The 14993-nt window shown below is 38.3% G+C and overlaps 1 protein-coding gene across 1 annotated transcript in view; it reads left to right on the top strand.

Moving 5' to 3' along the window:
- The window catches only part of LOC148163056 (interphotoreceptor matrix proteoglycan 1-like), a 133950-nt gene that overhangs the window by 56673 nt on the left and 62284 nt on the right, over window positions 1-14993 (top strand). The window contains 3 exon segments of the mRNA XM_088028551.1: window positions 1245-1492; window positions 2873-2949; window positions 4060-4138. Of these exon segments, the coding sequence (XP_087884677.1) occupies window positions 1245-1492; window positions 2873-2949; window positions 4060-4138 (404 nt within the window).

Below are 14993 nucleotides of genomic sequence, written 5' to 3' on the forward strand. Positions count from 1 at the left end.
GAATGCACACTTGTACAAGCAGCCAACCTAAGTCTGGCATAAAGCAGAGAAACTAATTTGCTCCTTGGTTCCAAGGTCAGTTTGAATTGGGACAGAGCCCACTATACCTTGGAGAGCTCAGTAATAAGAATCCAGCTTTGGCTTCTCTAATTGACTAGTGAAATAACGAACTGTAGACTCTGACTGATTGTGTGGCCCAAAGAACTGCCAAGAGTACACATTATCAGTTCCTGTGGCTTTAAAACACTCCTGCATCTCTCTGTGTGGATTTATGGCATAAACTAAAAGGTAAACCTGATCTGAGAGGAAAGAGTTATGGAGATTCCTATTTCATTTTTATATGCAAAAAGGCATCAAGTCAATAAATACAATAATAAATATGGTTAATTATATACTACTTCCCTTTCTCTTTTCTCACACCTTTCTTCTAAGATATCTTAAAAGCAGCTTGAGGGAAAAAAATTATGTTTGATTTGGAATTTTGTTTTTTAATTAAAAAATATTTCTTGAAAGAAGTAGAAGAGAAATAACCTTAAGAATTGAAGCTTTGGGACGCCTGGGTGGCTCAGTCCATTAAGCATCTGCCTTCGGCTCAGGTCATGATCCCAGGGTCCTGGGATCGAGCCCCATATTGGGCTCCCTGCTCAGTGGGGAGCCTGCTTCTCCCTCTCCCTCTGCCTGCCACTCCCTCTGCTTGTGCTCTCTCTCTCTATCAAATAAATAAATTAAATTAAAAAAAAGAATTGAAGCTTTGACTTGGTTACGGTATGTACACACTACTGTCCCACTGCTGTATCCTATGCTGCTATTTCATAGGCCCTCCTACAGAAGGCTATTTGTAGAAAAAAGGACAATTCATCCTTCTTGCTGATTGGCATTTCATGACTTCACTTATAAGGCCACCAAAAACACTGGTGAATAATAGCAACTCTTGACAATTAATACTTTTTCATAAAGAATAAAGTAAACATCTATGATCACTTGATTCAGTTAGCAGCCAGTCTTCAAGGTGGACTTAACCCCCATCCTGGCATTCTGTCTAACAACTAAAATATACGTCAGTTATTCTTCCACATTTCAAATTTTTAATAAACCTTTAAACTAGTTTTGAAGTGGGATATTCTTTAAGAGCCCATCAGGAAAGAGGATGAAGCTGTCTGAAATATTTATAGCAACATAATTACACTCTTTATAAAGCATGTAACAATGGGTTTGGGTGGAATGTGTCCTCTGCTGTCTTACAGTTCAAGCTCCATAGAGACACAACTTATAGCCATCTTTAAGAGAGACAGTGCAGAAGTAAAAAGCCCTGCAAGTGACCTCCTGTCTTGTGATTCCAACAAAATTGAGAGTGAAGGAGTCCCTCATGGAATGATGGAGGAGGACAAGCAACCAGAAATCTATCTCACAGCTTTAGACCTCAAAAAACTGATCAGCAGACCACTGGAGGAAGACAAATCCTTGGATCTGGAAACAGTTCAGTTCACTGATGGTCAGTTGGTGATTTCATAGTTCTGGTTTTATCCTCATTCCAACAGCAACATTAGTAGGTGCAAATGTCTCATGGTCACTGTCATTTCAACTTGGGCCTTACAGAGTCAATCATTTCGGTGACAGGAACATCATGAGTGGTATAATTTCTCTTTCCTCACTCCAACCTGTGTGTCATTTGATGAGCTATTGGTGCTACTTCACATCAAGAATAGGTCTAGGAGAAGCCCAGAGTTTCAGTTCAGTAGTTAGCCACAGTCATCCGGTGGAGTCCAGGTGTAAAGAAGCACCCATGGACAGTTCTGTTCCATTGGCACAACCCAGACAGATTCCCTCACCTAGTAAATCGGTTGAGTCCCAGAAGGAAACAGATGGCCATTCAAATTGGGGTAGCATGAGGAGAGTTTGATAAAGGCACGGTTTATAAAGTTTTTCCTAATAACACAAAAGAACAGGACAGTTCCCTGGTGCCTGAGCAGCAAGGCCCCACCCATTACTGCCTCTAGGCATGAAGGGTTTGCCTAATGATCTAAGCCTTCTGAAGACCAGAGGGCAAAAAGCCATTGATATAGTCCATATAAATCAACCTCCTAGGGCATAGAATAGCAGGGAGAGGAGAGGAGAGTGGATCTAAAAAATTCAACAAGATCATCAGGCACACTCAGGATTCTCAGAGGGTACCTGGAGGGACCCATGAGCCTAGAACTCCTCGTTATACCCAGCACTCTTGGCATGATAGATGAACACTAGAAATGCTATTTTAGTATGACACAGCATGAAACTGGCATTCTCTGTTAGTTCTATTTCTCTGGTTTAGATAGTCAAACTCAACACTGGAAAACATCAAATGATCCCTTGGGACAACATGCAGGGCAGAGGAATCTCCTAGGCAAGAAAAGGTGAGCTTCATACTCATCTTAGAGATCATCTGGTACTCTGGTTTGTCTCTGTTCAACCTTCTGGGATATTCTGAGAATCAGGCTTCAAGGTGGAATTAGGACTCTGCAAATGGTCCTTGGTTCCAGTGTTATTCTAGCTATTTCTTTTTGTTAACTTCATTATATCTTAATCCCCACTGGCTTAGCCAATCAACTTGCCTGCCTGATCCAAATCTATATGATAAAACTAAGCACCCTAAAAATCCACTTTAATAACTTCTTATCACATAAACATATAAGATGTACCCCTTGCATCTGTCCTCCAGTATATCATTCACATCGATGACCATTAGTTTATGTGATGCTGATTTCTTAATGATTTGCTATTCCAGTCCTTAAAAACTGATTATTGCCACATTTTTCAACCCTGACTGTTTTAGTGCCCAACCACAAAAGAAAGAAAAAGAAAGAAATACTCAAATGTTGTGATTTTTCACCTGCAGAATTTTTTGGGTCAGTGCCAGGCTCTGATCCTGACTTCCACTCAGTGCTGCCTACACTCCTTGCTGATATCGCAAAGGTAAATGAGTTTGTTGTTCTTTTGTTCTTCAAATAGGAACAAAGCCTGAAAAGCTTCCATCAAAAAAAAAAATCAGTTTAAAGACTGAACAGAGCAAAAATCTTCTTTGCAATGCTAATTATTTTTTTCTGTCTTACAGGCAGTACTTTGTTGCCCACTTCCTGTTTCTATATTAATAAAATATGATACAACTTGCATTTCAAATACCCTAAGATTCAAAGTTTTTTTCAATGTTGTTAAATCTTTGTTTCAATTAGTGTCAGGACTTGCTGTTTTGATAAAACAAACACATGTTGATGAACTGAAAAGAATACTTAAAGCAGGATATATAATTTAATATTAACTTTTGGAAATAGATATAAACATAAGCATACTTTATAAGCTTGTTCTTAAGTCTTAAGGTCTTACCTATATTTGTTTATGAGGATTTCATAAGTATAATGTCTTCAAAATAAAATAATAAATTCTGGGACACCTGGGTGGCTCAGTTGGTTAAGCGGCTGGCTTTGGCCTGGGTCATGATTCCAGGGTCCTGGGATCGAGTCCCACATCGGGCTCCTTGCTCAGCAGGGAGCCTGCTTCTCCCTCTCTCTCTCCCTCTGCTTGTGCTCTCTCTGTCAAATAAATAAAATATTTAAAAAAATAATAATAGTAAAATAAAATAAATTCTGTAATAATTTTTGTACTTCATTTAAAGCTATGTCCACTTAATTTATGCCAAGAGTTGTCATTGGGGTATTCATAAATTGAAGCACTGACTAAGCTCTATTCCTTCTTTAAATGAAGGAATTCATAAATTCCAACATGATAGGCAAGTCAGAGTGTTTCAGTTATTATTTCACCCTACCCAGGCAGACTCAGCTAGCCAAGAAGCCAATTGATCATATTTTGCCACTGTATCAATGCATGTTTTCCTTTCATGACAAATTTCTGTATCAGAACCTATATCAGAACCCATAGTAGAAAAAAAAAAAAGGAATCCATAGTAGATTCAAGTCAACTACAAAACGATTGCTTAAATTTAAATGAAAGAAAAAATACAGAGTGTAGCCCTTCTCACATACAGGGAAAGGTCACTTCTCAACATGTCTTTCTCAATTCATTCTTCAGGATGCTACTTTGAGACCAGAACTTCCACTTGGTCAATCCAGGCTTGAGACAGCGGGCAGAACAGGACACAGTATACCTGGTGAGTTTTTTTACCACAAAGTCTATGTTAGCTGACTACATCCTCTATGAGGAATCCCTCTCTTACACTATCTCAAAGACTAGTGGTAAAGTCATTCTCAACTCAGGAGAAGGTTTCCTCACACCAGCATTTCCAAATGAAGAGCAATCCATTGAACCACCCTCTTCTGAAAAGGAGGACACCCTCAGTGTCCTTCCCTCAGCCCTGGGCCCTAGGCCCACAGAGAGCACTGACAACACTTTCCTGATGGATCTGGTGAAAGAGGCTGAAACCAAAGCAGTACTAACTGCTGCCACACAGAACAGCCATCTCTACCATGCTTTGAAACTGAGAGTCCATCAGAACAACGTAAGTCATTAGGGACAAGGGACTATGGCAACACCGCATTGGGCCTTTATATTCAATATATGTATTCTGTTCGGCATATACAGGCTGACCATTCATATACCATCTGTTCTGCTACATAGGTTTCCTTAGTGCCAATTAGCTCATGTGTAATTGAAAAGTAAGGATGTCAGTAAACATTGAAATCCTCTAGGTTCACTTTGAATTTCCAAAACGGTTCATTTTTGAAGAGTTCAACTTTATCACAGTTAAAAAGGAATTTTTAGCAATTTATGAAGACTTTAAGAAGAAAAATGAAAATTCTGCAGCAGTCTTTTTTTAGTGCAAGAAGGAACTGATTTAGTGGCTTCAGGAATCCCTCTGCTTTCCACTTTATATAGCTCTCTGGTGAAACTATACATAAAAATGTCTTTAAGGAAACATGAACCCCAGAGTATAAGGCTAATAAGGATGAACAGTGATTCTAAGTGCAAATGACACAGGAGATTTGTTATAGCTGATTTCTTTTAATTTTTTTAATTATTTTTAAAATTTATTTTTTTAATTCAAGTATGATTAACATACAGTGTTATATTAGTTTCAAGTGTACAATATAGTGATTCAACAATTCTATACATTTCTCAGTGCTCCTCAAGATAAATGTACTCTTACTCCCCTTCACCTATATCACCCATCCCCCCCATGCACCTCCCATCTGGTAACCAAAAATTTTTCTCCTGTGTTTAAGATCCTCTTTTTTTGTTTGTCTCTCTTTTACTTAGTTCATTTGCTCTTTCTTAAATTCCACATGAGAGCTAAATCATATGGTACTTATCTTTAATATCTTATTTCATTTAGCATTATACATTCTAGGTCTATCTATGTTACTGCAAATGGCAAGATTTCATTCTTTTTATGACTGAGTAATATTCCATTGTGTGCATGTATATACATATGTGTGTATATATATATATATATATATATATATACACACATATATATACACACCATATCTTCTTTATCCATTCATCTATCTACAGACACTTGAGTTGCTTCCATATCTTGGCTATTGTAAATAATGCTGCAATAAACATGGGGGTACATGTATCTTTTCAAATTAGTGTTTCCATTGTCTTTGGGTTAATGCCCAGCAGTGGAGTTATTGAATCATATGGTAATTCTATGTTTCATTTTTTGAGGAAACTAGTGTTTTCCACAGTGGCTGCACCAGTTTGCATACCCACCAACAATGCACAAGGGTTCGTTTTTCTCCACATCTTCTCCAACACTTGTTATTTCTCGTGTTTTTTATTTTAGCCGTTCTGACAGGAGTCAGGTGATATCTCACGGTGGTTTTAATTTGCGTTTCCCTCATCATTAGTGACATTGAGCAACTTCTAATGTATCTGTTTGCAATCTGTATGTCTTCTTTGGAAAAATATCCATTCAGTTCCTCTGCCCACTTTTTAATTGGATTATTTGGTTATTTTGGTGTTGAGTTGTGTAAGTTCTTTATGTATGTTGGGTATTAACCCCCTATCGGATATATAATTTGCAAATATCTTCTCCCATTCATCAGATTGCCTTTTTGTTTTGTTGATGCTTTCCTTCGTTGTGCAAAAACTTTTAATTTTGGTATACTCCCAAAAGTTTAATTTTGCTTTTGTTTCCCTTGCCAAAGGAAACATTATCTAGAAAAATATTTCTATAACTGTTGTCAAAGAAATTACTATGTTATGGTTGATGTTTTTAATAGAATTGTTACTGGTTTAGGTAGGGCTCTCTTTACAAAATTCTACAGATTTTGAGTGGTCTACTTCAGTCCTACTTTCCGCATAAACCCTGTGTGCAATTAGTATGCAATTTTATGGAATACAAGTTTTTTTCTCAAATACATATTGGCACAAAAGCAGAACCACCTATAAAGATTATGTTTGGTTTGCATGATCACCAGTGAATAAATTTTAACTGCATGATACAGTTACCTACTTCTGCACTACAAACCATCCCCAAAGTTTGTGGCTTAAAACAACAATCATTTATTTTGCCCATAAGTCTGCAATTTGGGCAGGGATCAGTGAGGACAGCCTTTCTCTACCCCATGTTGTGTCACCTAGAGTATCTCAAGCTAAAAGGTGTTGAACATCTTTTTTCCAATTGGTTTACTCACATGGCTGGCAATTCAATACTCAACCACTGCTGTTGGCTGGTGGAGGTGGTGGGGGGCAGGGGCGCTGGGGGAGGCTCATTTCTTTTCTATATAGGTCTCTTTAACAGGGATACTTGGGCATCTTTAAAGCATGGCAGCATAGGTTTAAAGAGTCAGTATTGCAAGAGCCAGAAGGTGGAAGCTGTCAATCTCTTAACAGGTCAGAAACAGTGTCACTTCCTCACATTCTAATGACTAGACAGCCATATTGCTCATCTCAATTCAGGAAGAGAGAACATAGATCTTATCTCTAGATAGAAGAAGTATCAAATACTTTATGGCCATTTATAATTCACTACAATCCACATCAACCACTATTTTGACTTTCAAATTATTTAAAAGTTGGTTGTTGGGGTGCCTGGGTGGTCACTCGGTTAAGGGTCTGACTTGATTTTGGCTCAAGTCATGATCTCAGGTTCCTGGGATGGAGCCCCACATTGGGTTCCACACTCAGTGGGGAATCTGCTTGAGGATTTCTCTCCCTCTTTCTCTGCCCCTCTCTATGCACTCCTCTTTCTCTTTTTCTCACACTCACTAAAATAAATAAATTTTTTTAAAAAATTTTTTAAATAAAAAAATAAGTTGGCTGTATAAAGCAAAGCAAACCTTTATGGTAAAGTCACTGATAGTAAATGTTCATTGGATTCCTTTCTTTCTTTCTTTTTTTTAATGTGGAATATCCAATTTTATTTTAAGCTTAAAATTAATCATATAGCAGTTAGTAATTTTAAATGACATTAATATTTTTAGCTACTGATATTAGTTAGGAAACCAAAAGGAAATGTTCAATTTAGGATCCCTAGAGCAGATATTATTTTTTCTTCTTTAAATTTTTGTATTGTTATGTTAATCACCACACATTACATCATTGGTTTTTGATGTAGTGTTCCATGATTCATTGTTTGTTCATAACACCCAGTGCTCCATGCAGAACGTGCCCTCGTTAATACCCATCACCAGGCTAACCCATCCCCCACCCCCCTCACCTCTAGAACCCTCAGTTTGTTTTTCAGAGTCCATCGTCTCTCGTGGTTCATCTCCCCCTTGATGTGGATGGAACTGGAGGGTGTTATGCTGAGTGAAATAAGTCAATCAGAGAAACACATGTATCACGTGACCTCACTGATATGAGGAATTCTTAATCTCAGGAAACAAACTGAGGGTTGCTGGAGTGGTGGGGGGGTGGGAGGGATGGGGTGGCTGGGTGATAGACATTGGGGAGGGTATGTGCTATGGTGAGCACTGTGAATTGTGCAAGACTGTTGAATCATAGATCTGTACCTCTGAAACAAATAATGCAATATATGTTAAGAAAGAAAAAAGAAGAAGATAGCAGGAGGGGAAGAATGAAGGGGAGTAAATTGGAGGGGGAGATGAACCATGAGAGACGATGGACTCTGGATTCCTTTCTTTCATTATGATATCATAAAACTTGATTAAAGATCAGCATTTCAGGTAGATTAATAAAAATAACACTGTATCTATGATGAGTATGTTACTGTATTTTCAAAATTGCTTTACTGTTCTCATTATATTTATACATTCCTTCCACTCAAGGTTATACTTTAGAACACTAAAGCTGGAAGGAATCTTAGACATAATCTAGTTAAGATACTGTGCTTCATGGATAAGAAACTCAAGGTTAGAAATGTGAAGTGTCTTACTCAAGGTCACACCATAGCTGGTTGCAAAGCCAGGACCATCTGTCAATTTTCCTTCCACCCACTAAGTTATGTTTGGCTTAACTACCCCATCATTAAAAAAAAAAAAATTCCCTCAAACTTCCTTTGCCTTCAAACCACAGCTTCTCTTCTCTCTATTTTACTACACTGTAGATTTTTTTTTAAGTTTTACCAAGGTTGCACCTCTAACCATACATAACAGGGACACAATTTTCACAAAAATCACAGATGGCTTCCTAATTAATCAATTTAGCAGCCTCATTTCCATCTTTATTTTACTTGATCTTTCTGGCAAGTGCTCCTGTCAACCACTCTCTTCTTGAAACTCCTTCTTCATTTGGCTTCCACAAAATAACTTCTTGATTCTTCTCATATTTCCTGACTCTTCCTCTTCAGTCTCCTGCACTGGAGCTTATTATTAGTTTTTTTTTATAATTTGTTTATTAAAATCCTACCTCATTCAGAAAAAGATTCATGATGATTTACAGACATGCAGGAAATACAATAAGATTTTAAAGAATTGAAAAAATAGAAGAAAAGATAAAGCAAAAAAATCAGATGACTCAAAGTAATAAGACAATTTTGGAACTAGATAGAGGTGGTATTTGCACAACTTTGTGAATTTACTAATTCATGATTATGGAATCATTCACTTTGAAATGTTATGTTTCACCTCAATAATTTGTTTTTTAAATCAGATGACTTTCTAGAGAAAATTGTATACAAAATAAATATTATACAGTTCTTTTTTTATATATTTTATTTATTTATTTGACAGAGAGAGAGAGATAGCGAGAGCAGGAACACAAGCAGGGAGAGTGGGAGAGGGAGAAGCCGAGCAGGGAGCCCGATGCGGAGCTCGATGCGGAGCTCGATGCGGGGCTCGATGCGGGGCTCGATCCCAGGACCCTGGGATCATGACCTGAGCCGAAGGCAGATGCTTAACGACTGAGCCACCCAGGTGTCCCAAACATTATACGGTTCTTTAAGTTAACTCGTGAATTTGCCTCTGAGTTTCTTAGCACTTGCCTCACTGGAGAGGCATAATGAATGCCAAAGCCTAGTTCATTACAACAGTTCTATGAGGGGCTAGGTTCTGACAGTCTGCCTTAATTCAAGGATTGATTGATTTTAGAGTATCCATTCTGGAGGAATGAATGTGCTGCATAACTTTTAGTCAATGCTCCATAAATAAAAATTATATCTCATAACTCAGCTTTTGATAAGTATTGACCAAGAAGCACTGCATTTGCTGACATGGGCCTAGAGTGCATATATTCTATGTTGCCAAATAAAGGCAGAGCCGTATGCTTTCGTAATCAGCCCAGCTGGGGAGTGAAATGCCATGTCTTAATGAAAAATGAAGACCCTAATTAAGAAGTATCCTAATAAAAAGGCCTTCTACTTCCATACATGGAAATGGGGGGAGGGGAACACAAGCATTCTAGACAAGACCAAAGCTTCCCTCTCACCTAAGACAGTTCTGGGTCTCTCCCATGCACAGGTAAAATGACAATCAGGACTCCAAAGTTCCTACACCATGGTATTACTGAGATAAATTTTTAGCCTGGAAAATTTTCAAGGTTAGCGTCACCAAACACCCACCAAGCCATTAAAATCTCAATAAAGCACTCATAGAAATCTCTCAGTTTAAGCAGTTTGAATTAGTAGTTAATCCCTTGAGATAAAGTACTTGCAAAATATGCCTCTAGAATGCTAAATGAATCAGTATCTTGTATAAAATTCTGAGGTCTTCTATTATTAACATTTTGGGGATGTAGTTGATCCTAAGCCATTCTTTCTTACAGAGCTAATTAACTGTTAAGACCACTCCTATTTCATAAAATGAGAGTCATAAAATATTGGAGAAACTCAGCATCCTGTCTTCTTCATAACATGCATCCAACTTGTTCAAAAATGTTATCGATTTTTTTGTGGTTTGGTTTAGTTTGATTTCTTTTAGGTGTGTAGAGGTAGCAATACATTTTCCTTTTCACTCATGAGAATGATCACCTTATCTATCAAAAGAGAAGCTCTTTAGTGTTCTCCCTCCCAAATTACAGGCTATTTTCACTTGCTGGGCATTCCATTTAAGTTGTAAGCCAGATCTCTTAATAAGTTGCAGTATTTTAAGTGGTGAAAAAGCAAACTTGAGGCAGAGCTGTTCTGCTATTGGACATTGTTTTATCATGTATTCCCCTGTATTAGTCTGGGTTCTCCAGAGAAACAGAACCAATAGGAGATTTATATCTATTTCTGATTTTCTTTTTAGAGAGAGAGAGAGAGAGAGAGAAGGAGGAGGAGGAGGAGAAGGAGAGGGAGAGAGAATCCCAACCAGGCTCCACACCCCAGCATGGAGCCTGACTGCAGGACTTCATCCCGCAATCTTGAGATCTCGACCTGAGCCTAAATTAAGAGTTGGACACTGAACTGACTGAGCCGCCCAGGCACCCCCTATCTATATCTGATTTAATATTAGGAATTGGCTCATGTAGTTATGGAGGCTGAGAAGTCCCAAGATGTACAGTCAGCAAGCTGGATACCCACGAGAGCCAATGGTGTAAGTTCCAGTCTAAGTCCAAAGGCAGGAAAACCAATGCCCCAGCTCAAACACAGTCAAGCAGAGAGAATTCTCCCTTACTTAGCCTTTTGTTCAGGCCTCTAACTGATTAGATGAGGCCCATATTAGGGAGGGCAATCTGCAATTTACTCCATCCACCTATTCAAATGTTAATTGCATCCAGAAATGCCCTCACAACCACATCCAGAATAATATTTAACCAAATATCTGGGCCCCCATGGCCCAGTCACGTTGACACATAAAATTTGCTGTCACATCCCATCTAGGTAATATATTAAAATCACCACACATTTCCAAATTTTCTTAATCTCACCTCAGCATTTGACTCCATTGAAGGAATCAGTGAGATGAGCTAAACTGAATGAACTCAATAGAGGACACAGCTGCTAATGTTTCATGAGGTTAAGGATTCAGTCCGTCTCTATTTTTGCAGTATCATCAGTGTCCAGCCAGATGCCTGGCATATACTAGGCAAGCAATTAATATATGTTGAGTAATTGAAGGAGTAAAGGAATGAATTTGTATCATAATACCTCCATGAAAGTCAGAGTTAATAGGAATCATTTGATTATTTCCCTTTTTGCCCTTCCTACTAAGAAGCTCAGAGAGAGCCAATCCAGTGATCCAGACCACAGTAGTCTGCTATCTATTCTGGTCACACCACCCACCACTGCCAAAATATGTCATCCACATTCATGTTTTGTGACTTTGCACAAATTATTTTCTCTTCTGCCTATAATACCCTTCCTTTCCTTTAGCCTGATGACTTCCTACTTGTGCTTTAAGTTCCAGCTAACATGCCACCTCCTCAATGAAGCTTTCCCCAACTGCTCCCTGAAAAGACTCATAATTACCATCTGTTTCCTGACTCCATAGCAAAAAAGTATATATACCTCCATCAAACATTTACCACTCCAGACTGAAATTATTAATATGCATATCTGGTATCCCTTCAAGACTGAATTCCTGAAATGAAAGAACATGTTTAAAAAAAGAAAAAAAAAAAACAAACAAACCCTGCACTAAACACAATGTGTGGCACATGATTGGGGTTTCGTAATTATTTGTTACTGTTGTCGACCTTAATGAGTCTATCACTGTTTTAAGTCTCAGACTGCAAACTCCTGGAAGATGCGCCCCACCCTGTGTCAGTCCTCATGCAGCTAGAGACAGACAGCCTCACATGGAAGGTGATATAAGGTGCTATTCCTCACTGGTGAATACCTTTATCAGAATAAGAGTGCTAAAGAACTTTAATCAGCTCTACGACATGTGATACATTAACTACCACACTGATTAATGTGTAGGCATGAAGTGAAAGAAATATGCAATCGGCCATTCTGCTAACCAAAAAATTTTCATATCCTAACTCTTAACCAGGAAGGCCTGGCAAAGACATTATTTAAATTGCTCCACTTTAGGATGAAAGGACAATGGTAAGAAGTGGAAAGATTTCTAAGAAAAACTCAGCTGAACTTTAAGTCACTATGGTCAATATTTTTGCCTTTTCTTCTTTGTACTTCTAAATTGAGGATCAAACAGTAAGTTTCCCTAATAGGAATAGGCTGCTGATAAAAATTGTTCAGAGAGATCCATGAGGAAAATAGCATCTGAGGGAAAGAATGAATAGCCATTCAGCTAAGGCTTGCAATTACATTTGGGCCATAGATACAATCTTCACAATGCTCAGAGAAAGACGAAAAGTGAATTGAAGTCCTTCCAACTCTCTAATTTGGTCATTCTAGACTTTACGTAGATGTCAGGTAAGATAGTACTGTCCTTCAGAACTCAAGTTTGGGAAATTCAGTGCCCTGCCCCAAATTTTCGCAATTCCCAAGAAGATCTGTGCTGACTTTCTGCCCCCTCTGGAACTTCCTTGCTGCACCATGGTCAGCCCCTATTCTCTCAAAAACCCCCTCAGTGACCATTCTTTTTCTAGACTCTTCCCAATTCTATTATGATCCTGTTTTTTTATGCAGAATAGTGTTCTGTTTAATCTCTTTCTAACATTTTACTGAACTGAGACCATGTTTCTAAGATAAATTCTGCCAATCCTGCAAGAGCAAAAGCAGGGAGAAGCAGTTGCCAGTAGAAATTGTGTCTTTCCCTTCCTCCCACCCTCACAGTCCTTCCCTTAAACATGCTCACCTACATATTTAGAGGATGGTAGATACCAAGCAGCTTGCAGTAACTCTTGGCAACTTCATCTCACCTTAATGCCACCATTTCTTCTTTCTTCCTTCCCCACGGGAGCTCTCTTTTTCCTCCCTATCAGTTAAGTCCACTCTCTGATTTTACCTCATTTGGCACTAGTACACATTGATTTTTTCCAAGGACTCCATCTAGATCCCCTGCACATCTTTAGATGAGAGACTGGTCCATCACAGGTGAATTGCAGAGGCACTGTAGGCCACGGATCCAAGCAAACCCTTCATGGGCCAGTAAACTACAGAGTAAAAAAGATTCCAACAAGTTCACTTAGCTAGTGGTGGCTCTCTGGGATGCTGTGCTTATTTAATTCATTCAGCTAGTATTTATGTGGTGCTTATTAGGTACAGGGATAAAATAGTGGGTAAATCATACCCTCCATGACTGTCATGTTTTGAGTCTCCCACAAAATAGATCCTGAAGATGAGGATTTGATTATAAGGGGGTGTTTTGGAGATGATCCCAGGAAACCCAGTAGAAGGAACAGGGAACCAAAGCAGGAAAGGGAGGGAAACCAATACAACCAATTAGCTTTGTGACCACTGGAGTTCCTCTGTGGTGTGCTGGTGAATGTTTAACAACCAATCCAAAACAAAAAAACAAATATGATACATATGCATACAAAAGATTAGTATAATTTGGCTGATACCAAGGATATGTAGTGCACAATTTATAAATAATATATATATATATTCTTTATTTTCAATTCTACATAGCCAATTGATTTTCCTAAGGAAATAATATTTAAACGGAGATCTGAGTGACAGGAAGACAAAAACAAAAATGGGGGAGGGATGGTGAAGAGTGTTTTGGGAAGAGGGGAGTAGGGAAAGCTGGAAGTGGCATGGCATATTGAAGGAAAGTGAAGAAACTCAACAGTAGCTAGAGCACAAAGGGTCGAAGAGAGTTAGAAAACAGTGAAGCTCTAGAAACGTAGAGTTTTTTGAGCCCTGTTAATTATCATTAAAGGGTTTTAAGCAAAGGAGTGACACATCAAATTTGAGCTTAAACAGATCTCACTGCATTGTGGAAGATTGGCTGGAGTTGGGAAAATGCAAGCAATCAATTAGAAGAATCTTAACAACAATCTGGGCTAGAAATGTTGAAAGCTTGGACTTGAGTGAGAGAAGGGGAGATGAACAAAAGTGAATTGATTGAGTGGTATTTTAAGAGGTAAAATCATTATGAAGAAATCTGAAGCCATGAATAGGTTCAGCAATAAAGCCTGACCTGATTAACGAGCAATGTCTGTTACAGGCTCATCAGTGGGAAGTAGTGATATATGTGTCTGCGGTGTCTGTAATAGGCTAGTGTACTCGTTTGGGCCATCCTCTTGAATGTCCAAATATTTCCTTCCTGTTACTATTTTATGGTCATCTGATTTGTAAGCACATCCTTGGAGATGCCAGCCTTTGTTAGTTCTCAGATCCTTGACATGGTCACTTTTATCAGTTTCATCCATTTTTCTTGGCTTAAATTTACATAATAAGGAAGATGGAGAAGTATCCATTATTATGGATCAATCAGATGCTTTTGATTGATCTGTCCAGTATTTTACAGAGAAAAGAAGAGGCCAATAAATATAAGAAACGGTGTTGCATAAATAAGTAAATATAATGATTCATGAGGACTCAGGAATTCTCTTTATGACCTGCTCTAGGAAACTATTTCCACAATTACTTTAAATCTATTATAGAGCTAGTAACACCTATGAGGACTTGATGCCCCTATTCATCCCAATTTAGAGGTTCCATTCTAACCACCCAGTGATTTTTGTTTATTTTTTCATTTCAGTTTTTGGCATCTGTCCTATTTTTCACTTTTGGTTTAGCATCTGCACTCTATCCCTTC

The sequence above is a fragment of the Eumetopias jubatus genome, unplaced genomic scaffold, assembly GCF_037043125.1.
Source record: "Eumetopias jubatus isolate StellerSeaLion01/CBP00866 unplaced genomic scaffold, mEumJub1_p1.0 scaffold_11, whole genome shotgun sequence".
NCBI lineage: Eukaryota > Metazoa > Chordata > Mammalia > Carnivora > Otariidae > Eumetopias > Eumetopias jubatus.